General features: G+C 36.5%; 1 protein-coding gene across 1 annotated transcript in view; it reads right to left on the reverse strand.

Moving 5' to 3' along the window:
• Window positions 1–8234: 8234 nt before the first annotated feature.
• gosr1 (golgi SNAP receptor complex member 1) overlaps window positions 8235–13526 on the reverse strand; it is a 39247-nt gene continuing 33955 nt past the window's right edge. Inside the window, exons 10-11 of the mRNA XM_056474144.1 lie at window positions 11203–11285; window positions 8235–8959 (exon numbers count right to left, since the gene is read on the reverse strand). Of these exons, the coding sequence (XP_056330119.1) occupies window positions 8835–8959; window positions 11203–11285 (208 nt within the window). The 3' untranslated portion in view covers window positions 8235–8834. The remainder of the gene's footprint in view (window positions 8960–11202; window positions 11286–13526) is intronic.

Raw genomic sequence — 13526 nt, forward strand, 5'->3', positions numbered from 1 at the left:
GTGGCAAGCTTGTCTTGAGAAATTAATTCACTAATTCAAGTGATTCATTCAAAAATGTTGATTCATTTAGAAATGAATCATTATGAATTGATAACTGAATTGACTAAAATGATTCATTTAAAAACTGAAGTCAGGAATAAATATCAGCAATCTCTTTCTGCAACTATTCTGGTGCAAAAAAACTAAAATCAAAGTCTCCAAATACTAATTTATATTTTATGTTAAATAATTGCATACAGTCTAAAATCCTATTTAACAGACAAAAATATGGTGTAGTCTGAACCCAGCATTAAGCAGAATCCCTTGTCACCTGTCGTTTATCCCCCTTATGGCTGGTAAGGACACAAACATGGAAAACCTTTTATCGCATGATGTCGTATTGAATTGCGTCCGGTTAGGACATGGTGAACTTTTCTTTGACACGTCTCACGGTGTTTATTGCATCTCTCTGATTGCTAATACATCGGTCTGCTGATATTAAGAAGTCAAAATTAAACTAATTACTTATAAATTTGTCAAAAAAAGGAAATACAGATACATAACAGCACTTATCTGGTTAGAGCGAGACGGACGGACGAAATGTTTCAGTCTGCTGATCTTCACACTGAATTAAGTATTTAACTGCCCTGTTATAGATCTCAAAGCACTTTATTAGTTATTTTTCATCAATATTCTCATGTCATTATGCATAATCTCTTACAGAAAACAGACTGTTAGCACTAAACACCTTTCATTATAGTGTATCATTTACTGTTTTATGAATCAATGCTCTTTCAGAACTCTTATATTCAGTTCATCACTCTTTTGTTATGCTGCGTTGTTAACAACCACTATGCCAATATGAATGAGATGCAAAAATGCTGCTATGTGTCTTTTAAAACTGTGATTTATTATCTACAACTCTGGATTCTTGGTTCACTTGTATATCTGTTTTTCTATGTTAGGAACTGTGTACCTTTGCAAGTGTGAAATAAACATTATTGTGCATGGTCCACAACTTGCTTGCAATTATTGGTCTTGTACAGCACAGCACAGCGGCGGAGGAACATCTGCAAGGAAAATAATTGCATTAGCACAAAACTCAACATTTTAAACTCGCCAGACCAAGAAACAAAGCTTTCAAAGCCATCCCGCCCAATGCACATACACCCAAGCTTCATTTTTCATGCTCCTGACTATTGCGGTTGTAAATAATGCATAGCTAAGGAAATGGCACAAGATCTACGGGCTGATTTTGCACTTCCCTGGTTCTCTGATCTCTAAGCATGGCCTTCTGCCCGGCCTCACTCCAGCACTCAGCACTAACAGCGCTCTCTCTCTCTCACAATGACACAAGTGTTTAAGTAAACACAGATCTAGCCACCAGTTTAAATGAGACTAAAGTGCCATCATTAGTCATCTAGGATCGCAATCAGAAATGGTTGCATTTGCAAGGAAATGAAACAAAGATAAATACAGAGAGCTTTTTGTAAACTGACCTAAATTATATTCCTTTTAAAGGGCTATACAGAGATTTCAAAAACCCTGGTTATTAGTGACACCAGTGGTTGTTAAGTGAATTACAGTTGGCTAGCTCTTGCACTAAAACACAAGCAATAAAGTCACTCAATGTGAATCAGTGCTTCAATATACTCAAGGTAGAGTTCCTTTCGATTTTCATAAATAACCATTTTTTATTTTGTTTGTAATTTTTTAATAGAAATCAATAGATTAAAATGCTTACATACAGGACCAAAATTTTGCCACAACAGTCATAATCACCATGCAGCCCAACACTGAGTCTGGTCAGTAACTGAATGGGAGACCACATGGGAAAACTAGGTTGCTGTTAGTGGTGTTAGTGAGGCCAGCATAGGGCGCTCAACCTGAGGTCTGCTTGAGTCCTAATGCCCCAGTAAAGTGAAGGGGACAATATACTGTCAGTGGGCACCGTCGTTCAGAGGAGATGTTAAACGAGGTCCCGGTGTCCTGGCCAAATTTCCTCCATCGGCCCTTGCCTATCATGGCCTCCCAAGTATCCCCATCCACTGAATTGGCTGGTGTGTGGTGAGCGCACTGGCGCCGTTGTCTTATGGCTGCCGTCGCATCATCCAAGTGGATGCTGCACACTGGTGGTGTTGTGAAGAGTATCTCTAATCCCTAATAATAACTCCTGTATAGCAGTCCCACAACATTCTGCCACTCGATGACACTCGAATACTCATCAGAAAAGTCTAGTGGCTGGGAATGAGCTTTATACAGTGTCTGGTATAATGTTAATGCTGTTTTCGTATGTTTACACAGATGAATATGGCCAGGGTGTAAATGGACAGTACAGTTACGATCTTATTTCCACATTATATTATCATGATAACATGATAAATGCCTTCAGTGATTTCCTGAAGATAAATACCAAAAAAATTACGCAACTGGAATAACTACAGCAGTCACGGTTGTCAATCTCTAATGAAGCAAGAGATCACAATGACATATAATGATGTGTCCAGGTGTTGCAGTGCTGTCCCATTTCTTAGGGGTACAAAAATGGAATTGGGATTGGACCTAAGTTTACCCAACTATGACGCCTTCTGCTACTGAGAAACCCGGAAATGTGAAAGGGGTCTATCAAGACAAACTTAACCAGGATGTTCAGGGTTACTAGGGCTAATCCAAATTGGCACCCCAAACCCTTGCAGTTCTCCTTGAAGTCCAGACTTTAGTTATGTTATTCTGCTTGGGTACTGTCAATTAGAAGTCTGTTGCGAAAGAGCCCCTTTAAAAAGGATCATCAAGATTACCATCTTTTACATTAATCGTTTTGGAAGATGTGGGCACTTGTGTGCACCTTCTGAAAGCTAAAACCGTAAACACCCTAAAATCTACACAGCCACTGCAGTGTCTTTGATGCTTCACTATATCCTAAAAAAAAGACTAGCATGTTTACATTTTGGGATTGGAGTTTGGAAAGTTTCAGCACCATGTGTTGGGTCAGATTAGAGCAGGACAATGGCTCTTCAGGACTGGACATCCCTGTTGTAGACTAATCACAACAGTCATCCTGGACTTCAGTAACTTTGAGTTAAGTGTCACGCTCAAGGGCAAAATGGTGACAGGGCAGGATAGAGATCTCTGTAAGTATCCTGTTTCAGACTCTCACTGAGGACTCAGTGAGTATAGTATTAAATTCTGAGAACAGTTTTGCTTGTAGTCCAATCTAACTTTGCCAGAGCCAAGGAATAAAAGGACCCTGAAATATTTAAGAGCTGCCATACCTCAAAATCATGAACAGCAGGGCGGGTGATGTGTGTCATGTCTTCATTCTTGGACAGGAGTCACATAATAAGATCACTAGGAAAGAACAAAATAAGGCAACATGTGGAGTGAAATAAAACAATGTGGAGATGACAAAGATTTATTCATTCATTCCCTGGGCTGGTGAACAGAACATGTTTCAGTCAGCAGGGGAGGTGAGCAGGCTGATGACAGCTTCCTGTGGAGATCTACAGGAGGCCTACTAACTTCCAAATGACTGCTGCAGTACCTCTGCCACACACTCATCTAGGCAGAGAAAAAAATGAGGCAAAATACTACATGTTTGTGAATTTTAATAGGTCTGTAAAGTTTAGAGAGTTAAAGAGAAGGACAAATGAAGTTAATGGACAATCTATGTGCATGGTCTAAAGGCTGATTTATACTTCTGCGTCAAGCGCACACAGGAATGGGCAAAAGTACATTAAAATGTATTTTAAAAACAAATACAAAATACCTCAGTTTATGTGTATCAACATAAACTACAAAATACAGCAGCCATAAATGTATCAAAATAAAATACTGTAGTTTGAAAATACTACAAAATATTTTTACAGAGGAGCAGGACATTTCTTTGCAAACCTTAAATCAATAGGCATGTTTGATCAATCCCTTCACCATTAAACTGACTTAATCTTTCATTTTAGTATAAATTTTGTACAATTTTCATACAGAAAGTCCTGTCTTGAAGATGATCTCTTTAATCACTGTAAAAAACATGTAACATGTATTTTTGTTATTATTATGAATTTTTACAACAAACAAGCATATGTTTTACCATCATGCTAAAATACGCAAAAATAAAAACCATTATATTTCACTATCTATGATCCCTAATTATAACTCCTGTATAGCAGTCCCACAACATTCTGCCACTCGATGACACTCGAATACCCTATCAGAAAAGTCTAGTGGCTGGGAATGAGCTTTATACAGTGTCTGGTATAATGTTGATGCTGTTTTTGTGTGTTTACATAGCCAGGATGTAAATGGACAGTACAGTTACGATCTTATTGCCACATTATATTATCATGATAACATGATATGTGCCTTCAGTGGTTTCAAATGAATACCAAAAAAACAACGCAACTGGACATTTCTTTGCAAACCTTAAATCAATAGGCATATTTGATCAATGCCTTCACTATTAAACTGACTCTTTCATTTAAGTATAAATTTTGTACAATTTTCATACAGAAAGTCCTGCTTTGAAGATGATCTCTTTAATCATTGTAAAAACATGTAATGCAGATGAGTAGGAATATAGTGCTATATCTCTTCATTGTGTTTCCATCCATTGTGTGGCCAGTAAAACTGCAACAATCTCTTAACAGTCTTCTATTTTAAAAGGGTGATACAGTATATGAAGAGGTTATTTCATCATTATTATTTGTTTACTCAATGAATGTTTTTTTTTGCAATTTAAAATCAATACCTAATGTAAAACATGATTTCTGAAAACTACAGTCTCCAGTTTTAGTAATTTCCAGTTTTTTGCTATTTTAAATTGAGTTATGTTTTTGCAAATAAACTCTTCATATACATCCAGCTGCTGCCATGTAACACGAGTCTGGAGTTGTTGACCAGTCTGTATAAACTGGAGTATTGTTAAATATTTGTGTCTCATATACAGTATAGTGCCACTTTGACATCTCTTCATTAACATACACTGCACCTGCAGATCAGCTACTGGCATTTGAAACAGCCAATGAAGTATAGGAATCACCATTGTAGGACTTTGTAGCATTGCATGTTTTTTGTCTTATTTTGTTGGCATCACATCAGCAACCCATCTAAAACTACTATTATTTGTACAGTAAACTCATTCTCGCAAGAGTTTTTCAGTTCTTGAAGAGTCCCAATTTGCTCCCTTAGTGAGCATGAGTTCACCATCTTTAGGCGTTTTAAATTTCTAAAATTCCTCTTCAGCAGATAGAGACTGAGAATGATTATGTGCTGAAGGCTCCTCATCCTGTTCTTAAAGAGTGAGATTTTATTCCATCTCACTTCTTAAGCAAAGATTCTGATGCCAAATTGTACACCATACTGCCATTATATATTACTGGTCTGAGCATTGTGCAGTATACGATTTTTATATATACAGTATAATGATTGTTGAATATTGTTGCCACTTATTATTTTCTTTAGGTGTGCATAATTTCCATCCATTCCTCAAGCACTGACCACCTTCTTAATCAATCTTCTGTTCTGATCTCAAGCTTAGGCAAATAACTGAGAAAGCATCAATCAGAGGCCGCATTTTTATGATGTCATCATGTAGACTTCTTACAAAGTATTTTAAAAATACAAAAACACAAGACACTAAAGTATTTTGATGCAAAATATTAAGCCATTTTGATTAACCCCATAATATACAAATTACAAAATACTATTTTGTATTTGAAATATGCATTTGAAATACATGTATCCTATATACTGCCCATCCCTGAGCGCACGCGTATGCTTTGGCGCAGCCTTCGCGCAGTCGCATGGCCCTCGCCGACGCTGACACCGACGCGCACCTCTGAAAAAATGTAAGTACATGTTGCAACGATGGGATCGCAAGCTCTGTGATTGGTCGTTTTGGTAGCGCTGATAAGTGTGGGCGGTGGTGAGTCGCGCAAACCCATTGGAGCAAGTGTTTTTGTGTTGAGTCCCGTGAAGTAGTTCTAGATGGAATCTTTTGTTTTGTGTTTACCTTGTGATTAAAGTTGTTGCACGGCTGCCGGTTCCCGCCTCTGAATGAGCGAGTTTGAGATCCTTGTACCTTAAGGTAGCGTTCAGGAAAAACAAAACACCAGCAAAGAAACTCGACACAGAGGAAAATAAAAATCTCACTGCCAGCTAGTGTTTCAGAAGAGTTATTGCAGAGCAACACAAACAGCGGGCAGAAGTATAAATGCACGGCTATGCACAAGGCATGCGCCATGGGTCACGCCGATCACTCGACGCAGAAGTATAAATCAGCCTTAAAGTACACGGCACAAGTGCACTTTTGGCATTTCTGAATGCACTTTTGCCTTTTTAAAAATCTAAAAGGGTTGTCTTCATTTTCTTAATGAGTTATGGGTGTAGTTTGAGTTTAAAGTGCATTAAACCAATCTCACCCCTTTCCTTTAGAGAAAAAGCCGTGGTCATGCAATGGCACATTTGTTATCTCAAAGGTGTAGATTTGCTCCTGACATTGCAGGGGACATACATCCCTAGAGCACATGCACTAAACAGCACAAATTCTGTTTTGCACTTTTAAAAACATAAAGTGCTTAATAATACAAAATAAACACTTAATAATACAAATAACAAACCCATCCCATGCTGCAAAAGTCAATTTACATGATTTTACTGCAGCCTGGCTTTGAGGAGATATGAATGTAGAGAAATTTAGAGGGGAGTGTGACGCAATTTAACTGTTTTATCCCAATTATTGTTTTTCATAATCATAGAGGCCAAAATCGAAACTGAATTTTAATTAATTGCACTGGTTAATGGTATATCACAGCGAACTTGACTTGGTGCACGTGTAGGTTAAGAGTTGACGGAGCATTACTTTATTTTGCATTTGATTAAACTATTGGTAGAGACATTTCAGAAATTGGTGGATATTGGTGGGGCAGGTCCCCTCCGTCCATGCCCATTCTACACCCTTGTGTTATCTACATGGCGACCTTTATGAGCAAAAATACCTAACATGTCACTAGCAAGGAAACAAAAAAAACATAATTGACTGTAGAACAGAATTTAGTTGATCATCAATGGCACAGTCTATTTCAGCTGCCTTAAAAAAGCAGTGCCAACAATGAGCCTTAACACACCTTTTCAGACCAGCATGCCCATGGTGCAAATGCATTTGCTATTTAAACAATGTGGTGCAAGATGTGAAAATGAAACCTGCACTAGACTGAAACTAGCAAAAACACACACACACGCACCCGCACACACACACAAACAAACGAAAAAACACTTGTGTCACACCTGCCACCTGCTATGATAGAGCCCAAAGTCTTCCAGAAGAAAGAACCAATTAAAGATTATATAGTAGATGTTGAGAAGACAAAAGCAAATCCAATTTGCATGCACATCTGAAAGATAAGAACTCAGAACTGATGCAGTAAAATAACACCATTGTTGCTGTTTGTATTGTATAGAAGTGCTGAGAAAGCCTGCAGAGCTGAAATTCAGATATGGTAATGGATATCAAAACATTTTCTCATTTACAATCTCAACTTTCAGACAGATCCATTGACCGAATTGGTCCATTAATAATACAATAAACTATTTCATCTGAGAAATGTAGTGAAAAACATCTACTGTGGGGCTTTGTGATCAAATTTGGTCAATCTGGTCATCTGTACCCTCAATTTTATCTGTATTTCAAGGTCAATTAAACAGTGGGACACTGATGTGACCTTTATATAATAAGCCAACAAATAATACAGGAGGGAAAAAATCATTACTGACTCCATTGAATGATTGTTTAGAGTTGCATGAACACTCAAAAAAATAAAAAAAATAATTCCACTGGAACTTAAACCAAATCTGACCACTCCAGAGGCAGGAGATACATTAAAAATTTCATCAGAACAACAGAGCTGCTCTGCAGAAAAGCTCACTTCTATGCATGGGAACTCAGCTATCAACATAACAGTGACAATCCTTGCTTTTATCTCCTGCTGCATAGTGTGGTGGTCTTACCTCTTCATACAATCACTGTGCTACTGTCTCATTTGCCTGGATCAATGCTTTTCAGCTTGCATATTCATCATAATAAAGCGCTGGCCTGCTTCTGTCTCTCACGCTCCAGTTCCAAAGGAGGAATGCTGAGACAAGTAGAGGTTGACTTGTTGGTTTAGCTGGATATTCTTAACCGCAACCTGCTCTAGACTTTAAAGCACACAAGTAGAATCATAAATCAACAACACCTTGAAAGAGAAAGGTTAGACATATCATGAGCTGCAATGCAATTATTTTATTTTGTGACTCGCCCATCGCCCTTTTCCAATTTCAAACATCATCTTTGATTAGAAACATAAAAAAAAATAGAAGCTTTAGAGAACGGACCTCGAGTGTTTGACACACATTTTTAATATCCTGTATATGAATAATTTATTAATTCACAAAGTACACAGCATGATGAGAAACCCTCTTACTAAAAGGATCATCAAATTAAAACCCTTTTCTGATTAATAATATACAGGAACAGCACAATTTGACGCTTCACAGCATCGCCCTTTTGTCAAAGCCATTGTGTTATAATTATGCTCTTTGAAATCTATTCCTGTTAGTAATTTGGTCTTCAGTCCCCGTTCACATCTGAACAGCGCATTGTTTGTAGTGCAGAAACAAAAAAAGGCTGTTAGATCTAAACCCCTCCCGATGCTAAATACAAATAAGGTCCATGCTGGCCACAATCAATCCTGTTTCCAGACTAGGCCAGGTGGGTTTCTGCTTCGTGGCCCCAATGGTCCACCTCTCATTGAGCCCTTCCTCAAGGCTTCGCCACTGCTCAGCAGAACACCCCCAAAGTGGTCGCTCAGCCCCCCTGTCTGTCAGTGAAATGCATACAGCAGCAGTAGGATGGTGCAGATGCCGATGACTCCTCCCAGAATTAACGAGTCCCGCCTCTTTCTCAGGTTGATTCGCTGTATTAGGTTATTGATGGCAGGAAAGCGGTCTGAAGTAGGACTCAGTTAAGAAAATGCAAATATACAGCAGAAAGTCTTAAATATCAAGAATATATTTTTTGAGTGATGTGTATCTGAGCCATGTGTGAATATATATATATATATATATATATATATATATATATATATATATATATATATATATATATATATATATATATATATATATATATATATATGTATATATATATCTTTTTAAGTTTAATAGTGATCTAAAAATAAAATATTATAGAAAGAAACCTACACATTTTTTGGGAAATAATGTATGCAAAGTAGAGGTGCACCAATATTACAATTTTAATGCCTATACTGATAAACTGATCATTTATAAACAAATAAAAACAAAAAATCTCGTTGATTGTTTTCAGTAACGTGACCTGTGCGAACCCTGGTGGGCAAAAATATAATGAGCCATACTGGCAGCTACACTGGGATTTCCATTAAAAAAATAAAAAATAAAAAAATTCGCAGCACAAACTGGTCTTATTTCCATCTGTTTCAAGCTATAAATAGTTGGATCACATGACAAGAGAACAAAACTGAGATATGATCACAAACGGTAAATTGTGGGCACTTGCGATCCATATTTTGCACCCATTTTTCAGTCATTTAAAAAAACCGTCATGTCCATGTCAAAGCTCTTATTCTTACATTTGACATTATATTATTAGTGACAGCGTTATAGCACGGAAGTGTCTGCTTTTATAATTGTTGTCAGTTTCTTTTACTTGTATTAATATTTATTTATTCATATTTGCTGATAGAGAAAATGTATTCGTTCACTTCCGTTTTTTATACTTTGACTTTACATTTTAATTCATACTTTAATTGAACTTGACCTGCAAATTAGAACAGAAACTGTATAAAAGGCATACAAACGTACTAACAGTTATAGGTACCATACATTGTTACATTGTTATGGATCAATGATGCTACCATTCGCTGTGATGCTGTTCTTTGATAAAACTCTGTGAACAGTAGATTCCAAAGTGTGTGTGTGGGGGGGGGGGGGGGGGGGGGGGGGGGGTTGGGGGGACGCAGGACAATGAAGGTGGGGAAGTCGTGGGGTCGCTTGGCGATTTCCAAAAATTAAAATTAATTTTATTAAACTATTCGAATTATCATCTTTTATCCATAACCTACTGAAGAACAAAATGGTAGTTAATAGTAACGTTGTTAACATGTTAATAATAAACATGCAAACAACATGCAAATCAGTCTTTTGATATTTTGTTATGTTTTGTTGTGAGCCCTTAGGTGATTATGTTATATTAAAGACATGGCAATAGAGCCAGATGCAGCACACTTATGGCACCAGGTTAAACTCTCTGACACCTTTATGGCACTCACATACATTAAAAATAAATACAGGCCACAACTGAACATGGAGGATGCTCTCTGAGTGGCATTCTCCAAAATTAAATGATGAATAGACTTGGGCCTATTGGTATGCGTGTGCCGTTGTGATCAAGGTTTATATGTTTATAACCACCTCAGAGGATGTTGGGGCATTGTTATTTTGGGTGTCGGGGCTGAAAAGTTTGACAACACCTATTGTAGAAGCCCAGCTTAGGTGTGTCTCCTAGTTGGGTAGTAATGCTAAAACTTGCTGTACGACAATTATCCATTTTTTTTGGCAAAAAAAAAAGAGAAAAATGACTCAGCCTTGACTGTCAGCAGGAGATACCAATGTTTTGCATGCAAGGGGGAAATTACCTTAATAGTATGACGACATGAAAACTATTAATAAATAATATTTTGAAATGGAAAAAAGCTGATTTTGGCTTTGATATATTAATTAATAATATATTGTTATAGCTAACAAATTAGTTCATCACAACTCAACAAACATTTGAAGTCAATTTAACAATCACATCAACATGATGTACAGTAATTTCTTTGCTACAGATAACATTTAACAATCTTGCTAATAATTGATCTGTTTAACACATGGCTTGAATGCACAAAATGCAGTTAATATTACAAAACTTTGATGATGTTTTAATAGACATTGTACACTATAGACTTTGTAGATATTCGTTACATTGTTATTAACTTATTTATATTTTATACAGAGAACATTGTGCGCTGAGAACCGCGATTTAGTTATAAAAATAAAGGGGAAACCACACATCCAATATAGTGAGATACTGACACATCAATAATCAATATGATAGCAATATATTATGCAACACTAATGCATACACGCAGTGCATTTGGAAATCAAGGATACTGGCCAGGGTGTTGACCCTGCTCTGTATAGACTTTAACAGACCGCGCTGGGAGGTCATGTTCTCCTTGGTGGCCATGGCAATGCTGTGGACAAAAGCAGAAGAGCAGGTTTTAACGGCATTGGCCTCAGAACAGCACGTATGCACTAGAAGTGGTCAAAAAGTGCTCCGATCGCTGCGTCAAGGGCACAGCAGCTGTCAGGACTGCAGACACAGGAGAAAGTCCCTCTAAGACAGCAAATGTCTCTTTCACTAGGTTTTATTTCAGACAGGAAGGCAGGAGGTTGCATTAATCCAAAGCTCCAGAGACATTAGCTAACAGAGCTAGAAACCAAAAGCATGCAGAAAAGTGACCAAACATTACATATCCATTTCCATTGACACTGCAGAAAGTCAACACCTCATATTTTGAACAAATCAGAGGTTTTCCTGTAACAGCCGTCGCTTGTGTCCAAGCTTAAAGGCACAGTTAATTCTAAATAAGGATATTATGTCATAATTTACATTACGTTCACCTTTGTAGTTTAGAGAACTAGGATTTCCTTTTTCAACCACAAAAAGAAAAAGTGTGATTAATATAATTTGTTGCATGCAATTATAAGACTGTTGGGTAGGTCTGGTCCCACCACATATTTTCCTTTTGTTTTCTGCTGAGTCTTGCTTTCTGGTTCCTAGTAGAGGAGATTAAATTGTTATGTGACAATTCAGCTCACTCCAGCTCAGCAGGTTTATGAACGTAAACTAAAGCATTAAACTCCTCTCTCTATGCTGCAGAACAAAGACATCAGGTGTTTAAAAAGGAGGTGGTTGTGTGAAGCCTGCTTCTTTTCCATTTAAAGTTTCTAAAACACCAAGTCATTGGCCACAACTGATCATTCATAAATGGTGGGGTATTGAGCACAAATGGATGCGTAAATGCATAATACATTTTATTTATATTTTAACAGAGTTTCTGCAGGTCTCATCAAGTTAAATTTAAGACTTAAGACATTTTTAAGACCATTATGAATGAAATTTCAGATTTATGCAGGGCTAAATGCTAAGGATTTTTTTCTGAATATCCCAGTTATATATTTTTTTCATTTTTCCTGTAAAAATGATTAAAATTTCATACATTTAATAACACAATAATTTTGTTTTAGTTTTTTTTAATTAATTTTCAAATATATGCATTTACAAAACCTATAACCCTGACCAAGAATAGAACAAAACATAGCTGTAAATTACTTCAGTCTACCATAATAATAATAATAATAATTTAATAATAAAAAATGTAGGTCAGGTCAGTATCTTCAGCACTAAATAAATGGAGAACTTCTCAACAAATCTTACTGTAAGGAAAGTAATTAAATGCTATTTTTAAATAAAAAGTAAAAATTTTTATTGAGATTGGGATTGTTGGTGATCGTATGGGTATTAATAGCCAGATTGAGCAGCTGTACATGAATAAAGGAAAATAAAGACCTGTTAATATAAGATTTAAGAACACAACATTTTAGTAGATTTAAGACTTTTTAAGGCCTAAAATGTAGCTTTTGAAATTGAAGACATTTTAAGATTTTAAGACCCCGCGGATCCCTGGTTTAATCAAATATTTTTTTTAAAAAAATCAAACCATTTGATGTTTTAAAACATATTTAAAGGTGCAGTATGTAGGATTATTAGGTATTGCAGTTCAAATTTCAAAATATTGGTAAGGGGTTTTCTCCTCCTTCATGAAAATGAACAAACAGGTTGCCAGATTGTCCTCACATACAGAAGCAAGTGTGCCTTATGATCGAGCCTTACAATGTAACCTGCTAAGCTAAAGTTTTCTTAAAATATTTATATTATTTACAAATGAAAACCATCTTATGTGACCTCTGAATCTGCATCTCATTATTGTTGGCCAAGGCTGCAACTGGCCTCCGGAGGTCACATTTTCAGTAGTGCCCATCAGCCCGCATACAGTTAAAGTCAGAATTATTAGCCCCCCTTTAAATTGCTTTTGTTTTTTAATATTTCCCAAATTATGTTTAACAGAGCAAGGAAATTTTCACAGTATGTCTGATAATATTTTTTCTTCTGCAGAAAGTCTTATTAGTTTTATTTTGGCCAGAATAAAAGCAGTTTTTAATTTTTTAATAAACATTTTAAGGTCAATATTATTAGCCCTAAGATATATATTTTTTTCCGATACTCTACAGAACAAACCATCCTTATACAATAACTTGCATAATTACCCTAACCTGCCTAGTTAACCTAATTAACCTAGTTAAGCCTTTAAAGTTAAAAAAAAGCCTTTCACTTTAAGCTGTATAGAAGTGTCCTGGTCTAATATTATTTA

The sequence above is a fragment of the Danio aesculapii genome, chromosome 15, assembly GCF_903798145.1.
Source record: "Danio aesculapii chromosome 15, fDanAes4.1, whole genome shotgun sequence".
Classification (NCBI taxonomy): domain Eukaryota; kingdom Metazoa; phylum Chordata; class Actinopteri; order Cypriniformes; family Danionidae; genus Danio; species Danio aesculapii.